Source organism: Chiloscyllium plagiosum, unplaced genomic scaffold, assembly GCF_037043375.1.
Source record: "Chiloscyllium plagiosum isolate Xiang-an unplaced genomic scaffold, Cpla_swu_hap1 HiC_scaffold_11, whole genome shotgun sequence".
Classification (NCBI taxonomy): Eukaryota; Metazoa; Chordata; class Chondrichthyes; order Orectolobiformes; family Hemiscylliidae; genus Chiloscyllium; species Chiloscyllium plagiosum.
The window spans coordinates 77788252-77811660 of NW_028270149.1; the positions used below are offsets into that span (position 1 = coordinate 77788252).

General features: G+C 39.4%; 1 protein-coding gene across 3 annotated transcripts in view; it reads right to left on the reverse strand.

Moving 5' to 3' along the window:
• The window catches only part of LOC122557103 (ribosomal protein S6 kinase alpha-6), a 131313-nt gene continuing 107904 nt past the window's right edge, over positions 1 to 23409 (reverse strand). For 2 of the 3 annotated variants that reach the window (XM_043704418.2, XM_043704422.2), the window contains 7 exons: positions 14889 to 14978; positions 13170 to 13328; positions 11559 to 11720; positions 7243 to 7319; positions 2895 to 3012; positions 916 to 1056; positions 1 to 637 (listed from right to left, as the gene is read on the reverse strand). In XM_043704418.2, the coding sequence (XP_043560353.1) occupies positions 512 to 637; positions 916 to 1056; positions 2895 to 3012; positions 7243 to 7319; positions 11559 to 11720; positions 13170 to 13328; positions 14889 to 14978 (873 nt within the window). In that variant the 3' untranslated portion in view covers positions 1 to 511. The remainder of the gene's footprint in view (positions 638 to 915; positions 1057 to 2894; positions 3013 to 7242; positions 7320 to 11558; positions 11721 to 13169; positions 13329 to 14888; positions 14979 to 23409) is intronic. The other variant, XM_087992194.1, reaches the window with a different exon arrangement.

A 23409-nucleotide genomic window follows, 5' to 3' on the forward strand; every position in this document is an offset into this window, starting at 1 on the left:
TGATGTGCAATATGACATTTTAATGACAATATATAAATTGACATCAAAATAAAACTTTATCTAGAAGTACTGTATTTCTTGAAAATGAAAGTAAATAAATAAAATACAAAGTTTAATTAAACAATGTCTCAGAACAAGGTCACATAATATAGCAAAATAGCTCTTAATGTGGCCACCAGCAACCCACTTGTGTACTTTGCTGATCCCATTGCCACCTTGATTAAAATTAATATGCCCTTTTCAAAAAAATGCATTTAACTTTCATGATGTCAACCCGTCTGTACTTTTTGAGATGAATTATCTTCCATAACTTCTTTGTCACGATAAAATCTTATCATTCCATCTTCCAGTGAACCCAATCCCTCACATCCTGATTTGGTAGCTTGATCTCCCGGTACTCAAAGTAAAAAATAAGGAAAAGCAAAAACTCTTCAGTTAGTGCAACCTCCAAGAGCTTGCTGCCATTCAAGTCAATTGAAAAAAAGTCATATATTGTTGGTTCATATATATTTCATAAGTCCGTTGAGGTAAGTTTTTTCATTACTCTGCGTTGGGCTAAACTTGAAGCAGCAACTGGCTCCAACACTGGACGAAGCGTTTTGTGGTTGAGGGCAGAATATGTAGCAGCCATGGCACCCTATGGATAAGGACAGACCTTCATTACAAAGCACAACAGTGGATTGTCACTATTTTAGAATATCTACATTAAATAAAGAGCATATTGTTTTCCTGAACAAACTTGGAAGTAGACATTTGTAATTGTATTGAACTTGCAGTGCACTGATCTTTCACAGTTTAACTTTTTATCAGAACACTCAAGTAAAACAGAAGAGTTATACAGGTTTTCATAACTCAGACCTCCCCTCCCCAAACCCCCACAGATAAAAGGTATCTTCACTCATTTATAATACTTACTTTTACCAGATGAGGTGCATCCTGTCGGTTCAGTTGGAAATGTGGTAACTGATCGCGGCAAGCAATCCAGGGATGCTTGAGCACTTGCTCAGCTGTGAATCGTTGATGGGGATCAACGTGAAGCATACTGGACAATAAATCCTGGATTTCAGAATTAAAAGAAAGCAAGAGACAATGGGGCATAAAAAAATCACTCCTCCAAACTAATTGTAAAACCAGATACCTTAAAGATTGCAGATTAAATTTATAAACAAGACTGCTGCCGCAAGCTTAAAAAAAAACTTTATAATACATTGGTTTAAATTTGATTCAAGCTAAGCATAGGAGAGTCCTTCTCTGAGAAAACTGGGAACAGAATAATTTGAGAGAGGGAAATACAATGTACTCAGTTTAATCAATTGTCCTGTCTAAGTACTCACCCACTACTCAACTATTCCCCATTTGCATTACCAGACCAACATTTCAACTGTCTACCAATAGCCTGTAACAGAAGTAAATAATACAAAAATTGGCTAATGTGTGTGCAGTCTCATTTCAAGAACTATCCAAATAATTCCACACTCCTGACATTTTCCTACAACCTACGAATGTTCCCTTCAAGTATATAACCAATTCCCGAAAAGACATTACCATTGTATCTGGTATACCTACCTGTTCATTCCAGATCAAAACATTTTGCATAAGAAAATCACATCATCTCTGGTTATTTTTAATCAATCAGCTTAACTCCGCATTCTTCGATTACTGATCCCTTGATAATTGGAAACAACTACTTATTTATTCCATCAGAACAACTCACGATATGGAGCAGCTAATCACCTCAAACACATCTGCCTCAAGGAGCACAAGCCAACCTCTTTATGAGCTACAGACCCTCATCTCTGCTACCATTCGGTACATCTCTTCTGTATTCTCTGTAAGGCACTGACACCCTTCCCAGTGGTACCTTTAATTGAACACAGAACTCAAGCTGAGATCAAATCAGTATCCGAGAAAAAGATTAGTGTTGCCTCTTTGTTTTACTCTGCACCTCTACTTTGAAGCTAAAGGCCTTTAACTGCATTGTTCTGCCATGTTCATAGATTTGTGTACACGGGCTCTTACAGTTCAGTGCTCCTTTGCCCTATTTAAAATTCTACCATTGAATCTTTCTCATTTCTCCTCATTCTTGCATTTCACATTTTTCATTTTTGAATTCCATCTACCATGCATCTAAAAAGGTAAAGTCTCCATAGTCCCTGTAGAGCACAGGACTGCTTCACATTATAGAAAGATGACCGGAGGAGAGTTTAACCTGCAGGTCACCACACCTTGGGTGAGTTTAAGAAGGTTGGACCTTCGTAACTCAGCTGATACAGGAAGTGAACCCTGGAGTCACTCTACATTAGAAACCAGCTGTCCTGCCAACTGAGCAAACCAATCAGCAAAGCCCTGCAGGAGGATGCTTTCACTTGCACAATAAACATTTAAAGTTTGGGTGGAGTGGGAAAGGGGAGAGGAAATTTCACAATCTGATGCCTCCCGATTGGAAAAGTCCTTCAGACTGAGTACATTGACCCACTTACTACCAGTAAAGTTTGCTTACCATCAACTCGCCTCAGGTGATTTATGTCGGCACCAAAAAAAACCTTCTATATTAATCAAACAATGCTAGCCCAAAAGGAAAAACTCCCACCTGAAGTGTGGTGTGAATGATACTGTTAGTCTCAGTAGTATAGAATGGTGGCCTGTGTAATGGTGCTGCAGGGTACAAAGAAGAAAGTTGCTTCTCTTCCAATACCATTATTGCTCATCTTGCCTTCAATTTAAGCAATAACTTAATGAAAGCCCATTCAAAGGAGAAAAGGTTCTTCTCACTGGTCAGTTAACCAACAATACTAATTGGTTATATTTTGCTCAACCTTATTTCTAAAATATTATGTTATACTTGCAACCAAATTTTGTTGCCTTAAAATGGTTACCACAACTGCATATTTTACCTTAGCTGCATCCGAAACTGTATCCCAGTTGCCTCCGCTCAGTGAGAATTTGCCACTCCCTATTCGCAATAAAATTTCTTCTGCAGTATCGTTTGGTCCATTGGCAAAAGGAGTATAACTAGTACAAGACAAAATGAACCAGTGAATCATGCACACTCCTCTATTCAGTGCTGTTACAAGAAAACAGTTCTACAGATTTTGATAGCCCTTTCATCAGTGGCCACGTTTCCAGTCTGAGCCTAGTCACATTACAGCCAAACAGGACCATGAACTCATTTCACATTACACCCACCAACATGCACTTGCTCTGCAGTAGGAAGCTTGGTCAACTAGTCTCTCCTCAATCGAGGACCAGTTGCAGCCCTCCAAAAACAGCACCGCAGTTTGCAGAGTGATAGCCAAATTACGCTCAGTGTGAATCATAGAATCCCTATAGTGTGGAAACAGGCCATTTGGCTCAACAAGTCCACACTGACCCTTCGAAGAGTGACCCATTCCCCTAACTACTGCACCTAACTTAGATATTCCTGAACATGATGGGCAATTTAGCATGGCCAATTCACCTAACCTGCACATCTTTGGACTGTGGGAGGAAAAGGGAGCACCCAGAAGAAACCCACGCAGACACAGGGAAAATGTGCAAACTCCACACAGACAATCACCTGAGGCAGAAATCGAACCTGGGTCCCTGGCATTGTGAGGCAGCAATGCTAACCACTGAGCCACCATGCTGCCAGTGTGGCTCATTTTGCATGTCAAACTCCAGCTATCAAGAGAATCAAAATCATTTACTTCTCTACATACAATTTCCCAACACAGTTTGCAGTGGTAAATGGGAAACACTAATAAAGACCACTACTAAAGTCCAATTTCATTTGCAGGGGTTAGGGTTAGAGTTCGGGAAACAAGTATGGTAGTTATGGCAATATTGATAATGTATTTTCACAATAAAAAGTCAGCTGCAAACTAATTATGAAGACCTCTCCATCCCTTCAAGATGACATATGCGTTTGCTCCAATCTGCCCTTTGATTGTACGATGTCAAGACTTAACAGCACTTTTAAAAAAAAAACCAAGAGACTTGTCCACTCGCTGTGCTTAAGAATCGAGTAGGCAGTGTCAAGATGTGTACAGTTAATGGACTAGTTTGTAAAATCACTCTTATAACTTGTATGTATTGAAATAATTGCTGCTGTTTAACAAATAACGTTCATCAGTCATGTTCTATGATAACATATAATATAGCACTGAATGGCTCTAAGTGTTCATAATTATGTTTAAGGAGATGTGAAATCTGAATTTATTAAATGGCTTGATGGAACACTGACAACAGATACAATTGGATCAGAAATTATACCATAATATTGACAAATAAACACAATGCTGTTATACAGCATACTTTTATTATCGTAGTTAAGATGTTAAGCAATATAAAATAAACAAATCATGCTAAAGTCACACTGAAACAGAAAATCTAGAAACATGTTGCAAGCAAATAAACAATTTATTCATTAATACTGGTAACAATAATTCCTAATCTACTTATTCACACACATCTCTGCAAGATTACCTGCTGAGCCACACAATGCACTGACCAGATCAATTCATTTTCAAAGAGAATAAGAGTGGATAATTTACTGAAGTAACAAGGTCTTCTGAAAGCGATGATTAAAAATCAACCAAGGATGTAAAAGCTATGACAAAAACACAACATTTGGAAAAATAACGCTGCATAACAGTTGTTCGTAAGACACCAACAACTTTACAGAAAGTAAGAAAATCATCAGTGCGTAGTGAATGGGCGGGGGGGGATGGAAAGAGGTAGCCTGGGTTGGATCAGAGCATGCTCAAATATCCTTCAAGATTCAAACTCCCAAAATTTTGTGTATGTTAACTTGGACTTTGTTCACATTTTACAGATTAGAAAGCTCATTAATGTGACATTCAGTTTAAATCATTCAGTCCCTACATGAACCTCTCTATTTTCTTTCCAAACTTACACTACACAAATTTGCTGATTGTAAAGACAACAATCTCTGCCTCAATGTCATCAAAATGATTGATATGCTCACTGACCTCAGAAAGCAGAGTGGAGGACACACTCATTTGTATCAATGTTGCTGAGGTGGAGGTGGGGTTTTCAGCTCGGAGTATGTATCACCAACAATCTACCCCTGTCTGTCCACATCAACACTACGGTCAAGGAAGCATACCAGCACCTCTACTTCCTCAGAAAGCTAAGAAACTTCGGCATTTGCACGATGACTCTTACCAATTTTTCCATGTGCGCCATAAAAAGCATCCTATCCAGATGGCATCTGTTCTGCTCACTACCTTGTGAACCCAGCCCAATTCATCATGAAAATCAGCCTTCCTTCTATTGATTCCATCTATACTTCTCGCTGCCTCTGAAAGGCAGCCAACATAAGCGAAAATCCTTTCCACCCTGGTTACACTCTCTTCCACCCTCTTCCATCAGGCAGAAGATACAGAAGTTTCAAAACACATACCAACAGATTTAACAACAGCTTCTTCCCCGCTGTTATCAGAATTATGAACAGATCTCTCATATATGAGACATAATCTTTCTCTACATCCTTTCTGTTGCTGTTCCTCTATATTCTGCAATCTATTCTGTCACTCTGACGTACTTATGCAAGTTATAATTTGTCTGCATAGCATGCAAAACAATACCTTTCACAGTATCTCGGTACATGTGACAATAATAAATCATATAAAATCAAACGTTAGGCAAAATGCTTAGAAATCTAATTAGTATAGAAGCTGCAATATCATCAAATTTTATTAACTCCATTCTTCTGCAGTTTTATGTAACATGGGCAGTTTTACAGATTAACAAAGATTGAAAAAACCGGGGGGGGTCATGGTCCCTGAATAACATTAGGTTTATGAGCAGGCATTTTGCATACAGTAAGAAGGGAGAATGCAGTTAGCAAGTGCAATGGTTGCAATGACAGACGATGATGGAATTTACTTCAGCATTGAGAAATCTAGAATTGGCCACAGCATGGGGAATATCACTAATTTCATCCAACTTGGTCACACTCTACAACTTCCTGTGTACAAGAATTGTTGTGCCTCACTGGAATAGCACACTGGATATCAAACCCTGTTATTTCTGAAATCATCAGTTAAGTTAAAGCTTTTATCACAGTATGCATGTTGCCTCAATTCACCTGACTTTTTAAGATTCAAGTTAACATAATGATGGACCAGATTTCTGTACTTAACAAGCATTACTATTTATTATAAATACAAATATGAACTGTCAACACAGAACTCCACTAGTTAAAACTCTTTATAAAAACTCTTTCAGTCATCTTTAACTAAAACCTGCCCTACAGACATATTAGATTACTTACAGTGTGGAAACAGGCCCTTCGACCCAACAAGTCCACACTGACCTGCCGAAGCACAACCCACCCAGACCCATTCCCCTACACCTACGAGCAATTTAGCGTGGTCAATCCACCTAACCTGCACTTTTTTTTGGATTGTGGGAGGAAACCGGAGCACCCGGAGGAAACCCACACAGTCATGGGGAGAATGTGCAAACTACACACAGAGTCACCTGAGGCGGGAAGAGAACCTGGGTCTCTGGCGCTGTGAGGCAGCAGTGCTAACTACTGTGCCACCGTGCTGCCCATATGCAGATGGACAAAAAAATTGGAGTTATGGTGGAGGAAAAACCTGGGCTAACGTACCTGTCTAAAGAGTTCACTGAGATGATCCCTTTTACAGTTCAAGCAGTGGGGGAAATTTAGTTGCAGATGGGATGGCACCAGTGAGTGAGAGATCTGGCTGGCAACAAGCAGCTAACTCCTCTACAAAGTTGTCAGTTTCAAAGGCCTTCTACATTCCAACAAGTATTGAATTGGCTCCTTGTTAACTGAGCAACTTGTGTGTGTGAATGATATGACAGATGTTTTCAGACTTCCAGAAGAGGAGTGGTGTCTCCCTCTCTCTGTGCAATGAAAAAATACTTAAAGCCGAACGAAAGTCAGTTTTTTTCCCCCTTATCAGTTTTTGAAAGCCAAAGCTTTTAACCATTAATTAAGAGACTTTGCAATTTGTGAACTAGTTACTCTGTCCAACGCTGTCATTCATTAACAATAACAATGGAATGCAGGAACAGTTTCACCAACAATTAAAAAATAGCACAAGTTAGCCCACTTTTCAGATTATTTCTGCAAGTTTTCAAAGATGTCAGTTCATATGCTACAGTAAAAATACAGATCTGATAACAATACTTTGATATAATTATCCCACAAGCAAAGGCCAACGGGTGCAACATAAATCAGACACTGACATGTTCGGTAGTACTCACCCAGCTAACATTGTATATAGGAGCACTCCTAAGCTCCAAATGTCACATGCAGCATCATAACCCTGACGCATTAGAACCTGAAAAGCAACCAAAGCACGCACTTTCAATAAACTTCAGTCACAAGAAAAAAATGCCCTCATTACATAAGCATTTCTGTCCAATTCCTTACATGGTAATTTATTTGAGAAAGCCTTCACTTTCTGGTTTCATTATTTTGCTTTCAAATCAACAGACGATTTATCAAAATTGCTTATATCTTCCAATTTCTTATTATATCTCCTACGGTCTCTGGTGACAATTATTTCTGCCACTTAACCTCCTGTACCCCATTAAGCATTTCACAGATCATTCTATTCCTGGGCATGATAATATGTCTTTTTAATTCTGCTTTTTTTAAAAAGTACACTGATCATCCAAGATACCATTCCACTCTGAGGAAGGATCTAGCCTTGTGATGAAAGGGATAGGATATATAAATGTATCATTTTTGAAACTTAGATTTCAAAATAACGACATATGGGTATTGGTTGCTTTGGGGAAGTGTTTTGTTCAAAAGAATACAAGGGTCAGAGAGCACTTCAGGAACTGTGAACTAATCCAGTGTGCATCAGAGCACAGGTGACAGCAAACCCCTGGGTTATTAATGAAGAGTTTTATATTATTGTATTAACAGCAAGTAAATATGATGGGCTATGAGCTTTGTTTTCAGTTCAAAAGAATCTAGGATGAACAAGTTTTAAAACAATTCAGTCCAGAAGCAAGCTTTTCTGTACAGTTCAGAAGACACAAGTGCTTGGTTTAGAAATCTGGTTAGTTTCTCTCTTCAGTGCAGTTCAGGGAACTGGTCACCTCAGCAGAAGGGTTTCATCTGAGAAACTTTCAAGCCAGGAGTCCTTGGCTAGCAACCTATAAACTGCTAGCACTGACAAAATTTATATCATCAGATTTGTGAAAACTTCACAACGGCAGATTTGGAAAGCACTTCATAATTGTCAGTAATCAGTTAAATAGAATCTTGAAGATTTGAGATATGTGGTGTAATTACTCTATAGTTGAGAATGTGTAATGTACAAGGTCAGGGAATAGGTGAAATATTGTTTTGCTGTATGCTTTGAGATCAACCTGGATAGCTCTTATATAAATTACTTTGTACTTCTGTTCAGTTGCTGAAAAAAGTCTGTAGCTTCTAGTGAATACATCTCCATGTTTTTTAAAAAAAGGTTATCAAGCCAGGTTGCATTCTACTTTTCATTTAACCTATTTTTCTAATCAACCTGTTCAGAGGTGTAATTACACACCTCTGGAACACTTAGGACTTCAACCCGCGTCTCCTGTGGTAGGAATGCTACAAGAGGGCTTAAATCAAAAAGAATTAGATTGGATTCCCTACAGTATGGAAACAGGCCATTTCACCCACAAGTCCACACTGATCCTCTGAAGAGTAACCCATCCAGACACATTCCCCTACCCTATATTTACCCCTGACTAATGCACTTCACACTACGAGCAATTTAGAACGGCCAATTCACCTGACCTGCACACCTTTAGATTGTGGGTGGAAACCGGAGCGCGCATACACAGGCATGGGGAGAATGTGCAAAATAGTCGCCCAAAGCTGGAATTGAACCCGGGTCAATTAGTAATGTTACATTGCAGTCGTTGAACTCCTATGTTAATTAAACCAAAACACCCAGAAAAGCTGACCTTACCTCAATCTGTTAAGATGCAAGTGACAGAGAACTCCCAAATTCCACTATTTAAAGAATAAAAATCACAATACCTTTCTAACTCTAATAGCAAACAGGAGAAAGTGAGGACTGCAGGTGCTAGAGTTCAGAGTCAAAAAGTGCAGTGCTAGAAAGGCACAGCCAGTCAGACAGCATCCAAGGAGCAGGATAATCAGCATTTCGAGCATAAGCTGGTCTTCATTCCTGCATGAAATGTCGACTCTCCTGCTCCACAGATGCTGCCTGATCAGCTGTGCTTTTCCAGCACCACATTTTGACTCCAATAGTGAACATTAAACCAAAAGAAAAGCTATTCACAAATCCAAGCCCTGCTTTATCTTAATTAGTTACTATCTGACCCTAATTCTATTATATGCTGTTCTAATAAGACACTTATTAAAATTACATTAACTTAATCTCATAACTACATCATCTTTGTCTTCCCAGCATCTTCAGTTTTCCTACTGCTGATCTCCCTGGATTGTCTTCTTTCTTTTCACTTTACATGAAAAGGTACCTTTGATAGAGAGGGGTTTTTTTCCTGATTTCTTTAACAGCATGATGTTAGATGGGCAGTGATCTCGCCGGCAGTTTCACTCTATATGGCAATTGCTCTCTGACCAATTTTCAAAATGTCCACATTCTTATACACCCCCAATATTGGATCTCATTGGTTTGATGTTAGCAAAACGATAAATTCAAACTCAATTAGGTTATAGCATCCTGGGGCATAGTTTAAACTGATTGGTTAAATTCAAATTGTTGTCAAATGATTGCCATCTAGTCATATACACAGGTGCTTGTAATTTCTCAGTTCAGAAAAGCATTCTCTCTCGTAAAGGTATATACACCTTCAACTTTATAACAATACCATCAGTTGAGATCATAACAATTTTAAAACATTCGCTCTGGTCAGTCTGATTGGGATGACTGAGTTTTCAAGCCTACAATAAAGTTAAACCAATGAATTATGAATATATAATGTTGGCTGTACTTCACTTCAGTGAGTACTGAATTAGTGTGTTTCTGATGAGCCCTTAAGCCAACGCTCTGTTTGACTCTTCAGACAATCCCATGACAATATTCAAAGAAGGGCGGAGAAGTTTTCCCCATCTCTTGCTCTTCAGTCAACACCAACTACTCAGACTAAATTGGCATCACACTGTTACTTTGTTATATGAAAGGATTGCTCTGCTCCTTGTTTGGCAGTGGCTACATTTGAGATATCACAAAGATGTATAGGAATGTGATTAACTTTATCTCTAAATAACTGGCACGGTTAACAAGGTTCTGGGGCAAACAGTCATTGGGGTTTTGAATCACATGAGATAAGAACAGCTCTTTGCAAACGTACAAAGTCTCAAAATTATACAGAAAAAATAAATAATAAGTAACATAGTACTGTCCAGCCATGGCTTAGAAAAACGGAATTCACACAGTGGTTTCCATCATCTCAAATTTCTTTACAGGCAAGGAAATATTTTGCAAGTGTCGACACTACTGTAATATAGGAAAGTCAGCAGGTAATTTGCAGATAATGTCCTATAAATAACAATATGGTAATACGCCAAATCTTATTGAAGGATGTGTTTGTGATGTTTGTTTCACTTTTTCCTGCTCTCATCGGTTTAAGTTTTTTTTTTACCATACCTGGCCGGAAGTCCAAGGTGACAATTGGGGCTTTAATGAACAATACTATATCTCCTTAACCCAAGATTAAGGATTGAGGAGAGAGAAAAACACAAGGAATGTCAGAGAAGGAGAATTAGTTAAATTAGGTACAGAAAAATTGGCAAGAGTTGGAACTGTAAAGGAAGGAAAAGTTTTTAACATTTGGTAGCAAAAATATATGACCCGATTGTTCTTTTCCTGGGAGGAAACAGAAAACTTAGCACTGAATTAAAATTTTGTTGTTAAAAGTATATTTAAGCTGTTATGAACTTCAATTTTCTGCAGTGAGGTTAAATAATAAATCCAGGAAAATAATTGGAAAGCTAAGGGTAAGATGATGCTTGTGAGAATCAAATGAATGGCATGCAAGTTCTGGAAGTATGCAGCCTTAGAAAATGCTAGTCAACATTTGACTGCTTTAGAGATCTAATCACACCTGATCTAGAGATCTAATCACCCCGATTATTTCATGTCTTACTTCTATTCGGTGCTATTAAATCATGTTGAGTTCCACTGTTTAAAACAGCAAGTAGAAGTTTAATGACATTAAAAATCACAACACCAGGTTATGGTTCAACAGGTTTATTTGGAAGCTCTAGCTTTCAGAGTGCTGCTCCTTTATCAGGTGGTTGTCCATCTGATGGCGATGGTCCACAGGTGGACAACCACCTAATGAGGGAGCAGTGCTCCAAAAACCCATGCTTCCAAATAAACCATTTGGACTATCACCTGGTGTTGTGTGATTTTTAACTTTGTACAGCCCAGTCCAACACCAGCACCTCCAAATCTTTAATGACAACAGATTTGTATTTTACAAACTTGTCCCAGAATTTCAGTGAGGGCACTGACTGCTTTTAATGATTGACAAAGTCTTTTACTTCAATAAAGTGCAACAAGTAAGTAGGGATATTGGCACACCTCAGGAGCCACAAAGTTGGCTGTGTAGCATGGGGTCATAAGCAGGCCATTCTCACCACGCAGCTGTTTTGCAAAGCCAAAATCACATATCCGGATAGATTCAGGATCGCCAGATTCATCCATATACAAAATATTACTTGGTTTTAAATCTCTATGTACAACCTATATATAAAAAGTAAACCAGAAGATTATTCTCACAATTCATCCAGAACATTGCAAAATTGTTTATAGCACTAGAACATTATCAAAAGTTGCAGCAAGTTTAATTAAGTTGTGATCGCTGTTGGTAAAATTCTGCAATGTGAACAGGAAATACAAAAATGTCAGCCTGCAATAAATACAAATCAAGTCTGTGCATGAATGTGGTTTTAAAGAAGGAACACCAGCAAATATATTTCACCATTAAAACCTCTTCGGCAGAAAATAACCCATAAATTTGCTGAAAATGAAAATGTGAATTAAATAAATTCACATTATTGAAAATGTTCTAACATAAAACTAACACACATACAATCCAACCTAACACTCTTGTCAGAACGATACTGATATACAGTCCAAACTCAGCTTACTTGATAAAAAAATACAATGGCCAAGTGAGGAGAGTGAATCAGTTCTCCTCTTTTAAGCCCAACTGGTCGCCACATGGATTTAATTTTTTTTTAAGCACAGTTATATCACAGCAAAGCATGTTTAACTGATTTAACGGAGTTCTTTGAAGAAACAACTTGTGCTGTGGATAAACCAGTGGATGTACAGTACTTTGATTTCCAGACAGTATTTGATAATGTGCCAAATCAAAGGTTATTGCAGAAAATCAAAGCTTATGGGTGTTGGGTGTAACATTTTGGCATCAGAAAAAGGTTGGCTAGCTCACAAGCAGAGAGGAGGAATAAATGGATCTTATTCACTCACAGGATGGCACAAGTGGTGTGCCACAGGAATTAACACTGGGTCTCAACGCTTTACAAGTTATATAATGATTTGGATAAAGGGACCAGAGGCATAGTAGGCAAATTTGCTGATGACACAAAGACAGTTATCAAAATAATTTGTGAAGAGGACAAAAGGATATAGATAGGTTAAGTGAGCAAAGATTTGGCAAATGGAGTGTATTCTGGGAAAGTGAGACATGTCCATTTTGGCAGAAAGAAGCACATTATCTAAATGGCGAGAGGTAGCAGAGCTCTGAGATGCAGAGAGACTTGGGTATCCTTGTGTATAAATTACAGAAGGTTAATACGCAGGTACAGCAAGTAATCAGAAAAGTTGATAGAATGTTTTGTTTTATTGAGAGGGGATTGAGTGGATTACCTTATAAGGAAAGACTAGGACTGTAACCTCGAGTTGGAAGAGTCAAAAACACCTTAATTGTAATGCACAGGTCCTAAGGGACAAGATTGGGTGAATGTAGAAAGTGGTTTCTTCTTGTGGGAGGAGCTAGAACTAGGGTTCAGAATTTGAAAAAAAGGTCAAGACAGAATGCAAATGTATTTTTTTCTACATTTAACATTTGCATATTTTAAATGAAATAAAAACTTTGAACGGAATTATGCCACACTTGTTGGCTGAGGTACTGCTAAATAATAATCTGCCACAAATGTAAACACTCACCCCTTGGCAGTGAAGATATTCCACTGTCTTTGTTATTGTGAATAGCACAGCACTGGCTTCTCGTTCAGAAAAGTACTTCTGCCGAAGGAGCCTATCAAGCAGCTCACCCCCTTTCAACAGTTCAGTGACAAGGTAAACATATCGCCCATCATCATATACCTGTGCATGCAAAACAGTCAATACTGAATTGTGCTACAAACAATTCCTAACTTGTTCCTAAATAAACCTTAAATATGACAAGTATTTAATTCCACTGAAAGCATTTATTTGGGCATAAAATAGAAAAACATCTGGGTAATTAAAGCCTATATGCTACAGGGTAACGGACGGAGTCTGTTAACTGGCCCCTTTGGGAGAAACTAGGTATAGATTTTTTAAAATCTCATACACCCACAGCCAAAATTAATTTGCACACAAACAATACAATAATGCAGTTACACATACAGACAAACGTACGAAATCATAAGCATAGATTTTACCCGTCATAAACAGAGTCCAAAAGGCCACATACACCCATCCCCAATCTAGCTGCATCACCCTTTCAAGCAGTGCTTTCTAGATTTTAAACATACTGCACAGCAAAAGATACTCCACATATTGCCTATGGTTTTTGTCATTCATCTTAAACTGAGTTTTCAAGCCTTCTATGATTAAAGAACAATGAGTAGAATCTTATAGGGGTCTGAGGACGTGTGGCATAGAACATAAGAAACAGGAGTGGGATTAAGCCATTTGGCCCTGAATCTGCTCTGTCATTCGTTCTGGTCATAGCTGATCATCCTTCTCAATTGCAGGTTCCTGCTTATCCCCCACATTCTTTGGTCCCTTTAGCCCCATAGGGCCAATCAGACAAGAAGCCCGACGACTGTGATGCTGTGAGTAACTTGTATTTATCTTTCACGTTTTTCACAAGTGTGTTGTCAGGAGGCAGTGAGTTGACAATTAGGGGTCTAGTGCATTTTAAACATCTTGTTGATGGCCCACTTGCTTCATTAAAGTTCAGCTTTCTTACTGCTTGCTCCAAATGGACACCAGACACCAACATAGGGCTCCATGATCACCAGTCATATCCAACATGTGCCAGCCTTAAGAGCCCTCATGGCTCATCTTCGATCCACTTACAGAAGCCTTCGACACATCAACGCTGCACTGTCAACTAACACTGTGAAGCATCGGTAGGAAGAAAGCAGAGTTAATATGCTAAGCCCAGTGACTCTTCATCAGAACGCTAATTTTGCTTTGTTCCCACAAATGCTACCAGACCTGTTGAGCTTTGTGATCAATTTCTGTTCTTGTTTCAGATCTCCATGACCTGCAATTCTTTGCTTTATTAAAACATTGTAAAGCTGTAGCAAAGACACTCTGCGCTCAGGTTCACACACCCAGTTCATGGACTGGACCAGACGGCATCATCAGGCTCTTCACTAGAAACATCAGAATGTATTGCCCAACTCAATTTGCCATGGCTAGATGGTGGGTCTTCTCCTTGAATCTCTTATGCTGAAGTTGCGCACGATGGTGTTAAATAGGTAGAGGAGTTCCAGATTTGTGATCCACAGCATATACTGAAGGCAGTGTATGACTCAGAAGAAGTTCAGAAAGTTTAGGGAGAGGAGATATAAGGAATGTAACAAACGTTTTTCACTGGGTGGTTTGCAGAATTAGCCTGGAAAATGTTCGGAAATTATAAAAGCAACTAAAATTAAACAACAAGCTTACATCTTTCAAAGTAATAATGTTTGGATGCTGTCCATAGCGCATTAATATTTCAATCTCCTCTGATGGGTCTCGTTTGCTCTTATCAATTATCTGTAAATTTAAAAAAATTGAATTAACAAAAACAAGCTTAAGAATTCATTCATCACAAAACCAAACCCCAATCACTGTAAACAGTCTCAGTTATTCAAGCAATCTTGTATATTCACTGACTCATGCATTTGCTTTAAACAATTGCAACACCAGCCGTAAAATAATCTATATGTAACATACATTGAAAAAGAGGCTAAAAAGAAATAAAAACTGAGCTAAAGGAGACATGATATAGAAAAAAAAATCAAACCTGCTTGACCATTCAATATAATCATGACTGATTCTCTCTTCACAGCATATTCCCACTCACTCCCCATTTCACGTCGAGAAATCTATTTACTTTTGAATATACTCAATGACTTTGTCTCTAAAGCTGGGCATTGCAGGGAATTCTAGTTTCACCAACCTGAGACCCCCATTTCAGTCCTAAGTGGCCAACCATGGAGCCTAAGATCATGACTCCTCATTCTAAAACCCCAAGACACTAGGAGAAACATCATTTATGCACAGTCTTTCCGGTTCTGTCAGGAGTTTATACATTGTAATGAGGTCCTCTCACATGGCTGAAGTAGTGATATGAGAAAGAGAGTGCAAATTTCATGGGGTTGGAACCAGTCATAAGGATGGAAGAAACTGTACTTTGGAGCTGAATCCAATTGGACTACGTTTGAAACAGGCCCCTTTGTGAAGAATAAACTGGACAGTTACAAGAGCTTTAAATTATTGAGATGGGGATAGAGGAGGAGCTCAACTGCAGAGGTAATAAAAGTAGGTTAAAAACAAGTGAAAAGGGAAGAGAACAAAATAACTGTAAAAGTTATGATAAGTTAAAGAAAAACTAAATAAATCATGTAAAACCATTATATCAGGACAGAGAATAAGAAACACACAAGCAAAACAATGGAGCATGAAGACAGGTCAAAGTGTGTGATGCAAAGGCATGGAATACAGGGCATCATACAGAAAGAAACAATTACTGTGGGTTACGGCTGCAAGACAAATCAGAACTGAGGTAAGTATATCAAGTTACAAGGTATAGGAATGATGGAGAAAACAGAGAGAAGTCTTAGTGATTAAGGCTTACACAACCATGGAACAAAAGTAGATTGGTTTTAGTAAGGGATATTTATATGTACACAGATTGTGATAAGCAGAGCGGCACTTATCTGAAAAGTAGCAAATTTCTTAGGCTACATGTTCTGGAATGCACAGTGGAGCACTCACGTTAGACATGGTAATGAGTAATAAGCTAGATTTACTTTCTCAACCCAATGATTTGTGAACATTTATCTAAGTGGCCATAACATTAACAGTCACTTGGTGGCTTTTAGTTTGAATATCGCTACAAAGAAAAAGAAGCTGCCAAATCTTTTCATCGTGCCCTCATCAGGACAAATGCAAGAATGCCAAATTTCAATGATCACAAAAACCAATCATCCCCCTTTTCTCCGACACATTAAGCAGCATATGAAAATGCAAAAAAAAACAGGAAAAAACTACAACTTCAAGCTACAGCAAGCATAAGAAATTTGCAACAGCTACAACACTCAACCCAAAGAGGGCTGTCAAAAGTAATGTGCATGCTTGGAAAACAGTAACAATTAATGGCAAACATGCGACAGGGTTTGGGTTAATAATATATTTTAGGGTTACAACATCAATATTTGCACTAAAGGAAGACAACAGACTACCAGACATCTGAAGGAAGCTAGGGCATAGATTCATCAAAATTAGGATCAACAAAGTAACAGTCATGAAGAAAACAATGGCACAAAAAGTTAACAAATCCCCAAGAGCAGGTGGGTTTCAGTCTTCAATCTCAATAAAAGTATTAGAACATTGCTGTAGTCTGAATTACAATCTTAGAAAAGTTCATGAAATGAAGGGCAAATTATTGACCTGGTTAAAAGAAATGTGTTGGAGTAGCGCAACACAGCGTGTGGGAATTGTCAGCAGCCACTCATTGTATGTGAATCTGGCTGGATCATAATGATTTGTACAATGGGTTAGGATACATCCAAGCTTGCTGTTGCCATAAAACTATTGCAAGCAGTGCAAATGGAAACAGAAATATTAATACATGAAGTGACTGGGAAAAATGCACAAAATAGATTTCAATGTGAGCAAAGTGAAGTCATCCACTTCTGATCGAAAAGGGATCGAGGACAATCTATGTGAAAAGCTAGAAACATTGGACGTCCAAAGAAACTTAGTGGTCCAGGTAAAAAAAAATTTAAAATTTCATGAACAGGAACAGAAAATAATCAAAAAAGCTTGGATCAATGGATTCATTCCTCGCTTTTTCTGTCATCTTCATAACCCGATGAGATGTCTGTATTCCTCTAACTCCGGTTTCTTGTGAAACACTGTGCCTTTAGCTGCCTGCATGGTAAACTATGGAATTCCCTGACGACACATCTGTCACTCGACCTTGCTTTCCTCCTTAAAGAGGATACTTAGAGTCATAGAGATGTACAGAATGGAAACAGACCCTTCAGTCCAACTAGTCCATGCCAACCAGATATCCCAACCCAATCTAGTCCCACCTGCCAGCACCCGACCCATATCCCTCCAAACCCTTCCTATTCATATACCCATCCAGATGCCTTTTAAATGTTGCAATTGTACTAGCCACCACCACTTCCTCTGGCAGCTCATTCCATACACATACCACCCTGTGTGAGAAAAGGTTCCTCTCACCTTAAACCTATGCCCCCTAGTTCTGGACTCCCCAACCCCAGGGAAAATACCTTGTCTATTTATCCCATCCATGCCCTTCATGATTTAAACCCCTAGAAGGTCACCCCTCAGCCTCCGATGCTCTGGAAAAATAGCTCCAGCCCATTCAACCTTTCCCTATAGCTCAAATCCTCCAACCCTGGCAACGTCCTTTTAAATCTTTTCTGAACCCTTTCTTAACACCCTTCCGATAGGAAAGAAACCAGAATTGCATGCAATATTCAAACAGTGAACTAACTAATGTCCTGTACAGCTGCAACATGACCCCTCAATAATCTAACCAATAAAGGAAAGCATACCAGACACCACCTTCACTATCCTATCTACCTGCGACTCCACTTTCACAGAGCTATGAACCTGCACTCCAAGGTCTCTTTGTTCAGCAACACTCCCTAGGACCTTATATAAAGTCCTGTTAAGATTTGCTTTCCCAAAATGCAGCACCTCGCATTTGTCTAAAATAAACTTCATCTGCCACTCCTCAGTCCACCGGTCCATCTGTCCAAAATCCCGTGGTAATCCGAGGTAACCTTCTTCACTGTCCACAACACCTCCAAAACTAGTGTAATCTGCAAACTTACTAACAACACCTCTTATGCTCACATCCAAATCATTTATATGAATGATGAGAAGTAGTGGATTCAGCACCAATCTTTGTGGCACTCCACTGGTCACATAACCTTGCTAACCAGTCTATTGAACTACAGAAGCAATCACCCCAACATCCACAAATGAAGCTGCATCAGAACATTATTTCAACGAGCAACACACACTGCAGCACAGAGGAACGACGCACAGCAGAGGAAAATCACCTATACCGTGTATTCAAAAAGAATAGGTACTCAATGAACAGAGTCTGCTGATTTCTCAGCAACAAACCCAAATAAGCAGACAAAACATGTCCAGAAACCCTAACCATTTCCCCCTACATCAAAGGCATCTCAGAAATGACGGCCAGACTACTTCGACCCCTTGGCATCATAGCGGGCCATAAACCCACCAACACACTAAAACAGCAGCTAATGAACTTGAAACACCCTATACAGACAACAAGCAAAACTAATGTCATTTACAAAATACCTTGCAAGAACTGTAACAAACACATCGGACAACAGGCAGAAAACTAGCCACCAGGATACATGAACACCAACGAGCCAAAACGACATGACCCTCTCTCACTAGTATCCTTACATACAGATAAAGGAGGACACCCCTTTGACTGGGACAATGCATCCATCCTAGGATGAGCCAAACAGTGACATGCACGAGAACTCCTAGAAGCATGGCATTCCAACTGGAACTCTATCAACAAATACATCGAGTTAGACCCCACCAACCACCCCGAGAAAAACAGATGACATCACCACAGGAAATGATATTATCACCCCAAAGAAACCCAAACATATAAATAGAAAGCAGGAATCATGTACAGTGCTTCACCTGAGGCCCACTGAAGATATTACCTAGTAGGGTGACGAATTCCCGACGATGGGCTTTTGCCCGAAATGTCGATTTTCCTGCTCCTTGGATGCTGTCTGACCTTCTGTGCTTTTCCAGCACCACTCTACTCTTGACTCTATCTGCTTAAATGCTGAGATTTTTCTGTTTTTTAATGTTCCTCAGGGCCCTAGCATTAACTGTCTAAGTCCTGCCCTTCTTTATCTTACCAAAATGCAACACCTTGCATTTATCTAAATTCAACTACATCTGCCACTCCTCAGCCGATTGGCCCACCTGACCAAGATCTTGTTATACTCTTAGATAGCATTCCTCACTGTCTACCAAGTTTAGGGTTATCTGCAAATTTACTAACCATGCTTCCGATATTCTCATCCAAATTGTTCATATAAATGACAAACAACAACGGACCCAGCACAGATCTCTGCAGAATGCCGCTGGTCACAGATCTTCAGTCCAAAAAACAACCGTCTACCATTATCCTCTGTTTCCTACCATCAAGCCAATTTTGTATCCAATTAGCAAGCTATCCCTGAATCCCATGTGGTCTAACTTTACTACCCAGTCTACCACATGGAACTTTGTCAAAGGCTTTACTAAAGTCCATGTAGACAATGCCTACCGTTCTGCTCTCAGCTATTTTCCTAGTCACGTCCTCAAAAAACAATCAATTTTGAGAGTCCCAAGTTCCCACACACAAAGCCGTGCTGACTATTCCTAATCAGTCTTTGCCTCTCCAAATGTATGTAAATCCTATTTCTTAGAATCTCCTCCAGCAACTAAACCACCATTGACATCTGACACACTGTTCAATAGTTCGCAGGCTTCTCCTTGTAGCCTTTCTTAAACAAAGGCACATTAGCCACCCTCCAGACTTCCAGCACCTCACCGGTGGCTGTGGATGATACAAATGTCTCTGCTAGGGGCCCCACAATTTCTCGGGATACTCTTACAGTCATAGAGAAGTTCAGACTGAAACAGACCTTTTCATCCGACACCTCCATGCCGACAAGATATTATAGAGTCATAGAGATGTACAGCATGGAAACAGACCCTTCGGTCCAACCTGTCCATGCCGACCAGATATCCCAACCCAATCTAGTCCCACCTGCCAGCACCCAGCCCATATCCCTCCAAACCCTTCCTATTCATATACCCATCCAAATGCCTCTTAAATGTTGCAATTGTACCAGCCTCCACCACTTCCTCTGGCAGCTCATTCCACACACTTACCACCCTCTGTGTGAAAAAGTTGCCCCGTAGGTCTCTTTTATATCTTTCCCCTCTCATCCTAAACCTATGCCCTCTAGCTCTGGACTCCCCAACCCCAGGGAAAAGACTTTGTCTACTTATCCTATCCATGCCCCTCAAAATTTTGTAAACTTCTATAAGGTCACCCCTCAGGCTCCAACGCTTCAGGGAAAACAGCCCCAGGCTGTTAAGCCTCTCCCTATAGCTCAAATCCTCCAACCCTGGCAACATCCTTGTAAATCTTTTCTGAACCCTTTCAAGTTTCACAACATCTTTCTGATAGGAAGGAGACCAGAATTGCACGCAATATTCCAACAGTGGCCTAACCAATGTCCTGTTCAGCCCAACATGACCTCCCAACTCCTGTACTCAATACTCTGACCAATAAAGGAAAGCATACAAAACGCCTTACTATTCTAGATTAATCTCGTCCCATTTGCCAGCATTTAGCTCTTATCCCTTTAAACCCTTCCTATTCATATACTGTTCAGATACCGTTTAAATGTTGTCATTGTACCGGCCTCCACTAACTACTCTTGCAATTCATTCCACACACACCACCACCTTCCGCATGAAAAACATGTCCCTTACATCCCTTTTAAGTCTTTCCCCTTTCACCTTAAACTCATGCCCTCTAGTTCTACCCTGGGGAAAAGACCTTGACTATTCACCCTATCCATGCCCCTCATGATTTTATAAACATCCGTAAGATGACCCCTCAGCCTCTAACGCTCCAGGGAAAATAGACCCAGCCTATTCAGTCTCGCCATATAGCTGAAGCTCTCCAACCCTGGCAACATCCTTGTAAACCTCTTTCTAAACCCTTTCAAGTTTCACAACATCATTCCTTTAGCAGGAAGACCAGAACTGAATGCAGTATTCCAAAAGTAGCCTAACCAATGCCCTGCACAGCCACATCACCTGCCAACTCCCATACTCAATGTTCTGACCAATAAAGGCAAGCATAACAATAGCCTTCTTCACTATCCTATCTACCTGCGACTCTACTTTCAAGGAACTATGAACTTGCACCACAAAGTCTTCTTGATTTCACAACACTCCCCAGGACCTTACCATTAAGTGTATATGTCCTGCCCTGAATTGCCCTACCAAAACATAGCACCTCACACTTATCTAGATTAAACTCCATCTGCCACTCTTCAGCCCATCTGATCAAGGTCCCATTGTACTTCTGTATTGTACCTCACATTACTATTCTGCAATGTTTACAGATCCTTTTACAACTTTCCAACTGAACTTACAGAAAAATAGCATTGTAAAACTGAATGAGTGTACTTTAAGCACACTTGTATATTGTATTCTCATCTATGAAACTTACGATAAACTCTACATACATGGGAATGAATAGAAAATTAGGAAAAGTAAGATTTAGAACAAAGTAACAATTTTATATGTAATCTCTTAAGGCTTATTATATTTCCTTGAAAATACTGAATAAAACTCCATATTACACCTCACAGTGCACCACCAAAACGTCATTTTCCAATTTTGTCATGGCCAAATTGTAGCATGAATGCTACCAGGAAGCAGTAAATTTATTTCAAATAAAATATTACATAGTGACATGAAATAGAAATATTCTATATATTATGCTTGCATTATAATTAGCTGTCATTTTAAAATCTGAAATAGATTAGTAACTATATTTTATCTCTTTCCAAACCTCCCATCATTTCATTGTTTGCACTTTAAGAGATTTATTTGCATTACTTTTTAACCATGGATTTATTATACACCAACAAAATTTATCTTATCTCCTCTCCTTCTCCCAATAAATTTCATTTTGTCATTTATACATTATATAATATCTTATCCTAGCCCCAACTTAACGGATGAAAGCAAAATACTGTGGAGGCTGGAAATTTGAAATGACCCATGAATGCTAGAGTGACTCAGCAGATCCAATAGCATCTGTGGACAGAGAAACAGTTACTGCTTTGAGTCTGGCAGCGCCAGCAGCCTAGCCTGGCAGCAGAGCCAGAGACTCTTGGTTGCAGGGAGAGTGTGGATTCAGTGGTGTTGGCAAGGTGGACCCAAGCAATGAAGATGTGGTGCCTAAAGGAGGGTGACTCCTTGGTGGGTCTGGCACAGGCAACAGCAAGGCAGTGAAGATCTCCATTGAGGCTAGGAGCTGGCATGGACTGGGTAGGAAATATTAATATCATGAACTTTTTACTTTATTTTTCTAATTCATTCCTATGACTTATAATGCTGGACTATTTATTTCTTTACTTCCTATTATTTTTGTGTTTCCTAAGAATTTGATGTTAAGTAAGCACACCTAGATACCTTTGTTCCTAAGATGGCCGTAAATTGCAAAACTGTAAACTTTTCACCATTCTCATCTGAGTACATGTGACAATAAAAGTAATTCATTCAATTCTGGTTTGATTTCTTCAAAGCTGAAATGATTTGGAAATTTTTTAAATACTTTTTGCAGAGGCAAACAGAGGGGAGGCCCAGTGCAAAACACAAAGGGGTTGCTAACTGTGGAAAAAAAAGTAGAGATGGTTTAAACTATCTGGCTCGCACGCTAACATTTCTGGCCTGGATCTGCTGCAATTTTCCAATGAAGCGCAACGTAACCTCAAGGAACAAGACCTCACTTCCCTCTTAGGTACTTTACAGCTTCTAGTGCTCAATATTGAATTCCACAACTTCAGAAACCTGATGTGTGTTATTCACTTTTCTTGCATTCCTCCTACACCTTCACCACCACTATTTCCTCAAGCCTAATCTTGTCTGCGACTTGTTTATTTTACTCTCAGCGCAGAGGACCTATTTTCTCCATTTCGCAGCTTAATTTACAGAGGAACCGCAATTATCCAGCATTCAATTAACCAAATTTCAGATTATCTGAACAAGATCACAAGATCCCAATGCTTGGTTAACCATGTTATCAGGCACTCAATCATCTGGAATTCGATTAACCAAAAAAAAAAACTCCCCGCCCGTGTCCTTC